Here is a 13540-nt window from a genome sequence, read left to right on the forward strand (position 1 = left end):
TCTTCATTCTCCCATGCTCCCGAAGGGGTGAGACCAGTGGAGTATCTTAGACGGCTGCTCACAGGCTTTTAAGACCCCAGACGCTACTCACCAAAGTAGAATGTAGAACATTTTCTTTATAAACTGTGTCATACCGATTGAGCTAAATGTTCCCCAAGACCATGGTCTCCACAATATATGGCATGCTCTTATTCTAAGAAGATGCGTGTTGAAATATTTAGTAGTTAAGTATAGTGATGTTTATAACTTACTTGGATATGTTACAGAAAAACATTGTGTATGTGTGTGTGCATTATACCTTATCTTAGTGAGAGTGAGAGAGAAAGAGAAAGGGAGAGAGATAGCGAGCATATATGGCAAAATGTTAATAATTATTGAATCTAAGAGGAGGGGAGGATAGCATATGCGGTATTCAGTATGCAACTTTTACAACTTTTCTATACTTTTAAAATTTTTCACTAAAAAAGGGAAAATAAATAAAAAGAGCTGCTCAAGGACTTCCAATAAATATTTTCCATCAAGTAACATTTAAATTAAAACCGTTCTTCTTCAATAGATGTTAGTACACAATTGGTTTATCTGTGAAATGGGGGAAACAATATCACATTTGTCTAAAGCAAGGAGGAAAGACAATCTCTAGAGATTATTTTTTATTGCTAAGGGTCATTGGTTCAGAGATTCCTCATTTTGGGATCCCACTTCCCATCGTCTTGCTTCCCTCACCCATTCAATCTTTTATCAACTGACATTATTCTAACTAAAATGTCCTTCATGATGTTATCAGCTATCTCCTCACATTCCCCTGACTAGCACATCTTCTCATGGAATGCTTCAGAAAAAAAAAAAAAAAAGAAGAAGTATGTGAAGATGGTGACTATACACTGGAAGGACCGAAACCACAGTGAATGAAGATGGGATTCTGTTCCAATGAATGGACAGCTGGTTAGAAATAGTTAAGATCATTTTTTAAAATGTCATAGACATGTTTGGAAATCTGGTGAAGCCTAGACCTCCTTCTCAGAATAATATTTTTAAGTCCTTAAAATAATCCTGGAGCCCTGGTGGTACAGTGTTTAAGAGCTCAGTTGCAGTTCCAATCCACCAGCTGTTCCTTGGAAACCCTATGGGGCAGTTCTATTCTGTCCCATAGGGTCGCTATAATTCAGAATCAACTCGATGGCAACGGGTTTAAAATAAAATCCATAGGACTACAAAGGAAACCAATTACATTGAAATATAAGTATTAATATATTACAAAAACAAATATGTGATATAGTAACACGTGCTTGTTTATTAACATATTAAATAGTATCTTGTGGCAGGCATAATGACTACTACAGTTTTCAAGTAGAGATGAGCATGAATGACCTTTTGAAATATATGCAATAACTCTAATGAGATAAAAAAATATCTGTGATTTCACAGGTACTGAGAGTGTTACTGTGGTTTGCTGCCTACATTCAAAATTGAAGGAAATGCTCAATTTCAGTTAGCCGTTAATGCCGACAGAGGTAAATCCCCATCCCCCACTTCAAGTTCACGGTACCCCTTGAATTCTCTCCATGGGCCCAGCATAGATACACTTTTTTCCCCAGGCTGAAATTTTCCTAGACAGGCTTGCTTTGTTTTAACCTATGACTTTCCCTAAACTATACCAGGTAGGTTTTCATTTGCATCGCCTTCATTTACAAAGATCATTCTGGTGGCTAAGCCATCATTAAACTCATTATTATCAAGTTTAAACCTATCCATGTTACCAGTTTCTCTGCTACATAATTGAGACACCGGTGAATTTTCTATCTTAAATTGCACAGCTAATTGACTATATTTTATACTTCATTTGCTTCCATAGAGTAACCTTAGTAGATGTCCACTGCTATTTGAATTATTCTGAGAATTTTCTTTTCATATTTCTGCTCTCTTGCAGTTTCAAAGAAAAGGGTTTGAAATTATGTATCTGTAAGTCTACAAAAATTTTTCATAAACTTTTCTTTTTGCTTATATTGTACACTTTCTTTCATGTATTGTTGTTGTTGTTATTGTGTGCTGTCAAGTCGATTCCGACTTCTAGTGACCCTATAGGACAGAGTAGAACTGCCCCATAAGCTTTCCAAGGAGTGGCTGGTGGATTTGAACTGCTGACCTTTTGGTTACAGCCAAGCTCTTAACCACTACGCTGTATCTGGAATAAGGAATGTTAAATATTTCCAACAGGTTTATCTAAAGCCCAGTGCAAACTAAGAATACCGTTGACAACTTGATAGGTATCTTGTTTTTCAGCTGTGAAATAACTTCTCTTTCCTTTTAACTTCTTCTCTGGTTGCACGGAAAGCATGTCATTGATTAACAATAGTTTCATGAGTACAGCCCTCCCACAATTGTTAGGTTAACATATTCTTTATGAAATATTATTTTATTTATGTTTACTGTATTTGCTACTAGATGCTTGAGAATTCTTGTAAGCGTACTGGTAAAACTGGCACTTATATTTTATTTACTTTTTTACATTTCATAAAATTTAAATGGTATAAAAATCCTGAGGAAGCATGACACAAAACTGATCTCAGTGGAAATTTAAATATGCGAACATTTATTTTTAAAATGTAGCGTGAGGTAGACAACTTCAAAGCTGAGTTTTAAAAAAAACAAACCCTCAAGGAAGCTGATCTTGACTTTTTAAAGCACAAAAGTGCAATATTTAATGTAGGTCAAAATGTTTAAATGGGAGAAATTTTTCTAACCAATTATAGCCAAATCCCTTGCAGTAATTAACCTACAATTTGTATAATAGTTTAAAACAGAGTCAGCATGTACCACTTTCTTATAAACTTAGAAGGCTCTAAAATTTTACAGCTTATTTGATAAAATAGACATATTGCCCCTTCTTCATTTTTAACTTAAATTTGCATTAGGAAGTTTATAGCAGGTAACAAGATTTGGAAATTTAGGTGAAAAAAAGACATCAGAGCGAATATTAATACACTCTATCCAAATAGTAGCTGAATGAGATATTTAAAAGAAGAAACAATACTTTATATATAATAAAGGAAAAATAATCTTCCAATCAATTTAAAGCATGCTATTCAATTTTCCTTAATCTTCTCATTTATTAACTCTTATTTTAGACTAGATTGGGCTAGTTCAAAACTGACATTATACAGGTAAACATACAGTTATTTAAATAAAGGAATAGTTGTATGTTTAATAGAAGGATTTCAGTTTGGAAAAAAAAGGTAGGACTTCCTCAAGGAAGCAGTTTAACTGGAAAGTTTGGAACTTTATTTTATGTTATCGATCTAGAATCAGAAAAAATTATTTTTTAAACCAAAATTTGAAATAAAAATATTTTTATAATGCTATCATTCTTTAACTTTAGCAAGATAAGTGTGTGTGTATGTGAGTATGTGAGCGTGTGTGTGTGTCTGTGTGTAGGTCAACTAACATGTCCATTTTGTACAAGAATATGAATTAATCTACTTTCTGAATAATACAACATGAGCAAGAGGCAAGAGGAAGGGGGCAAAGACAATGAGCATAATTCCAAAACCTGCTTTCTAATACATCCTAACCAAAGACATTCAGCAATGGGTTCAGTTTTCTGAATATTAAAATCCACCTATTATGTAGATGGTGGTGTAGTGGTTAAAGCACTCGGCTACGAACTGAAAGGTCGGCGGTTCAAACCCCCCAGCTGCTCCATGGGAGAAAGATGTGGCAGTCTGTTTCCTGAAAGATTACAGCCTTGGAAACCCTATGAGGCAGTTCCACTCTGTCCTACAGGGTCGCTGTGAGTCCAAATCGACTCTTTGGCTGTGAGTTTGGTTTCTTGTTTCTGTTTTTGTGTTTGTTTGTTTTTATTGTGTAGATGATAGGTAGGAAGCAAAGGCTTGGCAATGGAACTGAGTTTCATTGCTACAACAATAGTCTCGTTTGGTAAATAAAGGCCAAGCCCTCCCTTATGAAACAAGAAACATTAGCATCAACAATTAGAAGTATAATATAAAATCTCATTTATAAAATATCTATGCCTTCCAACTGCAGCAGGATACATTTGGCCTTCTACGCTTTCAATACATTCCAAGGGAAAGTTAAATGATGATTACATTCAACAATAACCTTTTGGGGTTTCGTTTTCCCCTTTAGATTTGAACACTTTCAGTCCGAGTCCCTCTTCAAGAATGTACTACTAACAAATGTAGTGGAACTAAATGTAAATAAAATTATCGTGTTTTTTCAGCATCATACTCATATTTATTAAATGAGCACTGTTAAAAATCTAGCTAAAGACCTGTCTTTCCTACAAAATACCCATTTATAAGTTTTCCCTCATCTTCTTTAAAAAATAATTTTGTCTCAGATTGTTAAAGTTGGGATATAAAGAAGACATTCGTATTTAAACACTCACGTGATCAATTTAAAATAAAGTCGAAGGTTTAAAATTGCAGGAAAACATTTACTATTTAGGTAGCAACAATTACATATTTTAAGGATATGAGAAAAATAAATAAAAAATTATTGCTATTAAGTGTTGATGGGCTCCTTAATGTTAGTGTTTTCACCCTGCATATAAGCTTCTTCATGAAATCTGCTTAAGGGCAGCTTAAACAGCTCCTCGCAATTTTTAGAATGCCTATTTCATCTGTCACCCTACCTCTTTTTTCTTTCTGCCAGCTGTTTGCAGACCTCCTGCCACCGCAGATTCAGGTTTCCCAGTTTTTCCTGTAGAATATTGGCATCTGTTTTGGAGGACTGTTGAATTATTTCTTCGCCAGTTGCATTCAATGCTCTGACAACAGTTTGCCGGTGCCTGATGCCATCCTGGAGTTCCTGTAAGATACCAAAAAGGCAAAACAGAAATGAAGCCCCATGTCCTTTTATTGGAGAAAAGATTAAACAATGTGCTACCACATGCAGTTTGACTGGGAGAGAAAGAAATAAAAAAGCTCCACGTGAAAGTTTTTGTATGGAACTGACATGCCCATATTCAAAGAATACAAGACAGAAAGACACCTTTTATGTGTCAGTAAAAAGCACCCTCTTGGTTCAGCTCCAGTTTTTATTTTTGTAAAGCTTGTCAGCTGGAGGATGTTATAATGTCCTACAAATCAATTAGTTGGAAACCTTCTCAAGAACAAATTCGATTTCTTGTCCCCAGAAGGATGTTCCATGTTTAATAGTCTATGAAGTGTTGTAAAATTCAAATGTGAACAAAGTATTTGGATCTCTTAGTGATTGTCAATATGAAAGGTGAAAAAGAGCAAACATAGTTTAACTATAGCAATGAAAAAAAATTTTAAACAAAGAAGTCATTGTTATATTAGAAGCAAATGTATTTCAGATTCTATTTGCATCAATGTATTTTGCATTATAAAACCACATAAAACTGAGAATTAATTGCTTTTGGGGGCAGCCTATAAAGAAATCCCTAAAGTACAGTAATAAATTTTAAAATAATCTATTTGCCACCAGAACACTTTTATGAGTCATTGATGGTGTCAACCTTATATATCTTTCATTTTTTATCCTGAGTGAAATTTTAAGAGTAAAGTGTCAGAGAAATATTTCTATTAAAAAAGAGACAAATACAAGCAAGTATGCATAAAAATGAAAATTCTCTTTTATAATAAAATAAAAATGGTAATTCATCTACCTATTTTCAATGTAGAATTTGTAAGACAATTAAGATAACACATTTACTGAACCCGAAGTTTAGAAAAATGAAACAATATATGTGAACTTGAGAGACCTACTACATATAAATCTAAATGATTCCCAAATCCTTATGTTACTGATGGAATACCATCAGTATGCAGATACTCTCCTGATGGATGTGATTCAAATTGTCTAATATTCCCCTACCCCTTGACTTAATACAAAGCTCATAGTAGACTCCAGCACCTGTGTGCCAAATGAATGAATGAATGAATACATAAATGAATACTTTCTGATACTTGGCCAAACTTCCCTTAGTCTCATTCCACATAAACTGCCTGGTTTTTGTTGTTTGTTTGTTTGTTTTGTTTTACTATTTTGGTGTAATGGTATTTTTGAATACTAGAATTGTTGGTAGCACAAATTTAGCACCTAAAAGACTCCTCCATAAACCATCAAAAATGATAACAAGGCCATTATTCCAAGGACCCGGTGCCTCATAGTGAGTATGCACAGATATTGAACTATTTGCAAGCGTTCTGACCATACTCTCTTGACTGCTCATGAGATGTACTCCAGTAAACATGGGATATTTCCTTGTGACTAGCTCACTTTGCTCCATTGCTTACATCTCACTCTTTATCACCTCTTCAGATCAGTTTGGCATGTGACAGTCATTGCTTAGCAATAGGTACACACGGTCATAACAAACTGTTTATATTCCCATTACACTGTAAGTTTCTTGAGCACAGAGATTATGTCTTATTTATCATTGTGTCCTTATTGGTTAATACAGTACCTGGTGTTTAAGAGGTTTGCAATTAGTAACTGTTGAGTGATTGCATGAATTTATAAATAAAAGGAGGGCGAAAGGAAGAGAGGGAGGAACAGAGGAAAACATGGAGGAAGAGAGTAAGGAAAGATGGATGGAAGGGAAGCATGGAGGAACAGAGGAAGGTAAGAATGGAAGAAGGGAGAGAGAGAGAGGAAGGAAGGAAGTTCATTCTCACTATTGCGATGGTATTATTAGTATTAAAACATGAGTGGGCCTCCTAAAGATTCGAAGAAATAAGCACAAATGTCTCAGTCTTAGACAGTGTACAGTCTAGTTGAGGAGATTAGACACAGTTGAAAAGGATAAATTGCTATACTATATCAACTCATAGTGACCCCATGTGTTACAGAGTAGAACTGCCGCACATGGTTTTCTTGGCTCTAATCCTTAGGGAAGCAGATCACCAGATCTTTCTCCTGCAGAGCTGCTGGGTGGGTTCGAACTGCCAGTCTTTCATTATTAGCCCAGCATTTAATCATTTGCACTACCAGGGCTCCTTAGGCCATAAGATAGATTAAAAACCAAAATCAAAATTATCAATAAATGGTAGTTCAAAAGAGGGATGATCTCAGTGGAAGGATGAACAGGGGGGACTTTTGGGAGAATTTTGAATTAAAGAAAGAATGAGTAGGACTTAGGTGTCCCTGGGTGGTGAACACAGTTTACTAGCTCTGCTATTAACTGAAAGTGTGGAGGTTCCAGTCCACCCAGAGGAGCCTCACAAGAAAGTCCTGGCAATCTATTTCCAAAAACTCAGCCACTGAAAGTCCTATGGGACACAGCTGTACTCTGGCACACATCAAGTTAGAGTCAACTTGATGGCAACTTTTTTGTTTGTTTGTTCAGGACTTAAGTACATGGAAAGCCAAGGGCAGTGAGCGCATGGCGGAAGGAAAGGCCTGTTGAGTACAATTTGCAAGATCTGATCAGGAGTACACAGTTAGGCTCTCTGTCACTGTATGAGAGCAGGAGTTTAGCAGGAGGTACAAACACACACACACACACACACACACACACAAATCCATTGCCACTGAGTCAATTTTGACTAATAGTGACCCTGTAGTGCAGAGTAGAACTGCCCCATAGGGTTTCCAAGGCTGTAAATCTTTACAGAAGCAGACTGCCACATTTTTCTTCTGCAGAGCAGCTAGTGGGCTCGAACCACTGACCTTTTGGTTAGCAGCAGAGTATTTAATCACTGTGCCACCAGAACTCCAGGAAAAGGTTCTACCCTGGCTGTATATTGGGATCTGTGCAGAGAAGACTATGTTTTTGTTTTGTTTTTTAATTAAAAAGTTTGCAATTCATTCAAAGGCATTAGGAAATGATTAAAGTTTTAAATGCGGGAAGGGGGTACACATTAAATCTATGTTCTGGATAATTCTGAATCAGAGGTTAGGTGAGCTGTGAGACAGGCTAGAGTTAGATGAACTGCTAAGGAACAATCAAAAGGACTTGGTAACAAAATGGATCACGCAAATACAAGTGACTGTTGAAATGGGGAGAACTTTGCCTAAAACACAGAGGTCAAGGAGGCAGTTAGTCAAAGGGAAATATAATGGCTCATATTTGTATCCCCAATGGTGCCCAATGCACACTAAATTATTAATTAATACTTTCTAAAAAATGCATGGGACACACATTCAATGTGTGTTATAGCAGTGTATCTCAACCTATAATGTGCACACACACCTCCAGGAAACTTTGTTAAAACGTAGATTCTGTATCAGTAAGTGTGTGGCGGGCCCCAAAGTCCGAATCCCTGCCAAGCTCCCAGGGGATGCCTATACTGCTGGTCTGGGGACCACACTCTGACTAAGAAGGTGATGGAGTAAATATCTTTTTAATCTATGAAGTAATTAAAAAAAATTCTTATTGCTGGAGATAATGATATCAATAAAGCTACATTGAATTTTTGCTCTCAGCCCCTTTGCTTTGTATTTTTGATCTTGGCCCCTCTGATTTCTGGCTGATGGCTACAGTGACATTTACAACCCAACTGTAGAATCAACAAGGGTTTTATTATTTCCATTTCCCAGATAAGAGATAGAATTGAATAAGCTAAGAATGAAGCAATAATTAAAAATTTCTAGATCTAAACCTCATTTATATAGAGTCCCAAATCAGGGCCTTTAGCTATTTTTCTAATTTTGTGAAAGAGAAGCTCATTAAATAGTCTATTGCATTTGTGTGAGAAGATTTTTGTAACCAGGAGAAATAGTTACAGTGTTTGCTATACTCAAGGAGAGTTTTTAGTGATAACGTGTAAGACAGCAAACTAATGGATCAAAACAGGAAGTAAAAATATATACATGGGGTTTTATAGTTAGCCTCTGAGCCCAAAAAAGATAACATCTGATGTACGGATTTAAATGTAAAGCCCCAATCAACTTTATTCACAGTGAAAAACCACAAATTAATTTTTATTCTTTAGCTTCTAAATATTTTAAGTACGGAATTATTCATTAGCAATGAAATTTCTAAGCTTTGATATCATATTAATGCACTATTGTCATAGACATCCTTATCTGTTACTCTGACAATTAACATCTAGTCTTAGTTTAGAAGAGAAAGAAAATCATAATTAAATCTATTGGATTATTCATCTTAGCTAGAAAGCTTATTGTGTTTTGATTCCAGTATTAAAGCATTTATTTTTAATCAAGGGTGCATATTAGAATCCCCCTAGGGAGCTTGTTCCAAAAATAAAAGCCCAGAATTTCACCCTAAACCTACTGAATCAGAATCTGTAGGGGTGAAGGGATCAAGGTGTAAAAAGCATAGTATCTAAAGAAAGGCGGGCTACAGATATGTATAGAGGGTAGGAAGTAGGAGGGACATATTTTAGAATTACTGTATTATTCTCAACTTCTTTCACGCTTTTTAAATTTGAGAAGTATCCTTAAATTATATAAAATGACACGGTTACATATCTAAGTCCTCCAAGTCTAGTCAAATTAGAGGAAGGGAAGAGGAAATATAGGCAAGGGAGGAGCTGCTATATTTTTCTAGAGGAAAGACTATGCGAGGGAGAAACCACTACATTTTATTTGAAAGCATTGCGTAAATACAAAAGCACATTTGCAAAACTTTCCAAAACTCTATGAAAACACAATAAATGGAAAATAAGAAGTGACAAATGAAGAAAAAGAATAAACTAAGAAGGCGTTATGGGAAATTGTACAATGACAAATTGGATGAGCTATGTAGGAGATACAGAACTGGCAAAGAAGCGCAAACTAGGGAGCAGAACAGGAAAAAAGAAGAGATACAAAGTGATTGGGAGCAAAGTTATAGACTGAGAGAAATAGAGGAAAGGAAAACAAACCTTCATTGAGCAAGTAGATGATGTCAACAAATCAATCCTGAGATTTCCTTGTAATTTTGTTAATGAATTATTTTGTGACCTATTAATCTGTGACTCAGTTTACTGTTTGGTCAAATGAGAATATATAATAATATGAACCTTGCAGAGAGTTGTGAAACTGGCAGGAAGAGTCTTATGGTACAATTCCATAAAAATATGGTGTATTACTTTTTATCTACATTTGACCCTTTCTGTCCTGATTAAAACCATCCCCACTGTCTCTCCTCATCAGTCCCTAGAATTCAAGTAAGGAATCCCTGGTTGGTACCAATGATTAAGCACTTGACTACTAGCTAAAAGGTTGGTGGCTTGAACTTAGCCAGATGTGCCTTGGAAGACAGCCCTGGCAATCTGATTCCAAAAGGTGACGGCCTTGAAAATCCTATAGAACAGTTCTACTCTGCACATGTGTGGTCACCATGAGTCCAAATCGAATTGACGGCAACCAGCAGCAACAGAATCCAAGTATGAGTTTGAAAAATAGTTTCTGGTTCTTTTCTCAAAGATAAACAAGTTTGTCTCTTAGGTTAATTCTTAGACTACATAGTCACCACTGTCCTCAGAGGTTTGAATATGCTTCAGAAAATATCTTTCAATGTTTATCAGATGGTTAATTTTTGTAAGGAAGCAACACAAGCAGGCAATTACCCAAGGCATATAGCAGGCACAGCAGGACACATTCAACCTAGCCCCTCCGTGGACTGGACGATTCCATTCTGGTGGAAGAGCTAGTGGCCCTATGAGAGCATCTTGTGAGGCTGACACAGAGATTGAAAGATGGCTGAAATTTGGGAGAATCCAGGAATTATAAAGAGGGAGAGGAGGACATGAATGGAAAAAAAAGTATATGTGAAAATGGAAAAGGTGAAAAACAGCTTAGAGAAATGGCAAATTTTGAGTAAAGAATGAAAGGTATAGGAAGTAAGAATCAAGACCAGAGGCCAAGGAGAGCCTAGAATGAGGAGATCAAGAATGATGCCTCCCTATTAACTACAAGACAGAGTCCCAACATAATAGCACAGCAGGGAAGGTTTATAGAATCTCTACAACCTGTTCTCCCCTCTGCCTTTGCAGCCTGCTCTCCTGCTGCTTCCCCACTTAAACTTTCCCTCAACTCTCAGTAGAACTCAATGACTTCTACTTCATTGACTCTCCTGCTAAATTTTGTGTTGTCAGTTAACTCGTATTAATCTGTAATACTCAGATTAAATATCCCCTCTTTCTGGAGGTCCTTCAAGAACCCCAGAGAGAGGACATCTAGGTCAACTGGCATAACAAAGTTTGTTAAGAAAATGTTCTGCATCCTACTTTGGTGAGTGGCGTCTGGGGTCTTAAAAGCTAGTGAGCAGCCATCTAAGATGGATCAATTGGTCCCAACCACCTGGAGTAAAGGAGAATGAAGAACACCTAAGTCACAAGGAAAGCATTAGCTCAAGAGACAGAAAGGGCCACATAAACCAGAGACTGCATCAGTCTGAGACCAGAAGAACTAGGTGGTGCCCGGCTACCACCAGTGACTGCCCTGACAGGGAACATAACAGAGAGTCCTTGATGGAGCAGGAGAAGGGTGGGGTGTAGAACTCAAATTCTAGTAAAAAGACCAGACTTAATGGTCTTACTGAGACTGGAGGATCCCCCGAAAGCATGGCCCGTGGACTCTCTGTCAACCCAGAACTAATACCATTCCCGAGGCCAACTCTTCAGACAAAGATTAGACTGGACTATGGGACATAAAATGATACTTGTGAAGAGTATGCTTCTTAGCTCAAATAGATACATGAGACTAAATGGGCAGCTTCCAACCGGAGGTGAGATGAAAAGGCAGAGAGGGTTAGGAGCTGGTTGAATGGACATGGGAAATCTGGGGTGGAAAGGAGGGGTGTGCTGTCACAGTATAGGGAGAGCAATTACGGTCCCATAACAGTGTATGTATAAATTTTTGTATGAGAGACTAACTTGCATTGTAAACTTTCTCGTAAAGTACAACAATTAAAAAAAAAAAAAGAACCTCAGGGAGAGCTAAGCGACCCTCCTTTGTATTGTTTTTGTTGTTAGCTGCCATTGGGTGGTCCCTGACTCATGGTGACCCCATGTACCAGTGAAGGAAACACTGCCAGGTCCTGGTAATATGCCATCCCCGTAACGGGTTGCGGCCAAGACCTTTGTGATCTATAGGCTTTCCACTGGCTAATTTTTAGAAGTAGATTGCCAAGCCTTTCTTCCTAATCATCTTAGTCTGGAAGCTCCACTGAAATCTGTTCAGCATCATGGCGACATGCTATGGGTGGTGTCTTCACATGAGGTACATTGGCCGGGAATCAAACCTGGGTCTCCTGCACAGAAGGAGAGAATTCTACCACTGACCCATCAATGTTCCCACCTTTTTCTGTATAGGAATGTATAAAATATCATTTCTATTTAGTGTCATTCCTTGATAGCATTCATGTGTGTATGGGACTTTATAGTTCAGAATTAAGTAATAAGGAAGAGGTCTTTTTTCTTCTTTTAACCATAAAATAACTTCTCCAAATTTGAACTTTACTACAGATTCAAGTTTTAGCTAAGGACCTCCAGATCTTTTACTAGTAATTTGCAAATTAAATCAAATCAAGGAGGGGCAATCTTTGCAAATGAACAACTGAAAATAAAATATACCTTTTTAGCCTATTTGTTCTTCTGGTCTCTTTTTACTTTTATTTCGGTAAACATGTATTATGCCCCACTAACTATCATGTATGTTTTTGTTAGTTTGTTACAGGAACTGGAAATAGGAAAGGGTCTTGTTAGATTTTGTCTAAAACCCTCTTTTTTCCTGTGTGGTGTCATACTAGATATGCTTGTAGATACAATTCTCCCTCTGCTTCTGATAAGGGTTGCTATAAAAAAATAATGAGAATTCCTTCTAAAACTCGAATTAGATTGTTCCTTTTCTAAAGCGAACATCCTGCCAAAGAACCACAGGAACATTATGTACAGTAGCGATTTATTTTGATGGGACTTTACCTAATATCAAATTATAATGAAATTTCTTTTGGATGTGTTTATCTATCTCATCCACATCAGCAAACTATACCTTCATTATGATCACTGCTATTAACATGGATAACAAATGAATTCATCATAAAGTACTTAAGTACTACACGCTTTGTAAGGTTAGATCAGGCTTTTTTTCTCTTCCTTAAGAAATACCCTGGGCAAAAAAAAAATTTAAAAAATCATGCATTCCTCAATTTCAAGCAGAGATGCAATACAGAGGGTTCGCAAAAAGATATGTATATCTCTATCGGACAGAGTAGAACTGCCCCATAGGGTTTCCAAGGAGAGGCAGCTGGTGGATTTGAATTGCTAACCGTTTGGTTAGTAATCATAGCTCTTAACCAGTGCGCCACCAGGGCTCACTCTTGCTCTCTCCATATATATATATACACACACACACACACACACACACACACACACACACAATAGGGAACCTTGATGGTGTAGTGGTTAAGAGCTCGGCTGCTACCCAAAAGGTCGGCAGTTCAGAAACCCTATGGGGCAGTTCTACTCTGTCCTATAGAGTTGCTATGAATTGGAATTGACTCAGTGACAACGGGTTTGGTTTTTTGGTACAGTAAATACATATAGTAAATTTCTGTCTTTCAGGGTCTGAAACAGAGGACTTCAAGTTAATTCTGGTCTCAGAC

General features: G+C 37.0%; 1 protein-coding gene across 1 annotated transcript in view; it reads right to left on the bottom strand.

Moving 5' to 3' along the window:
• Positions 1 to 13540, bottom strand: part of DMD (dystrophin) — a 2372918-nt gene that overhangs the window by 946318 nt on the left and 1413060 nt on the right. Inside the window, exon 45 of the mRNA XM_004386236.2 lies at positions 4652 to 4827. Coding sequence (XP_004386293.1) covers positions 4652 to 4827 — 176 coding nt within the window. The remainder of the gene's footprint in view (positions 1 to 4651; positions 4828 to 13540) is intronic.

The sequence above is a fragment of the Trichechus manatus genome, unplaced genomic scaffold (assembly GCF_000243295.1).
Source record: "Trichechus manatus latirostris isolate Lorelei unplaced genomic scaffold, TriManLat1.0 scaffold00159, whole genome shotgun sequence".
Classification (NCBI taxonomy): domain Eukaryota; kingdom Metazoa; phylum Chordata; class Mammalia; order Sirenia; family Trichechidae; genus Trichechus; species Trichechus manatus.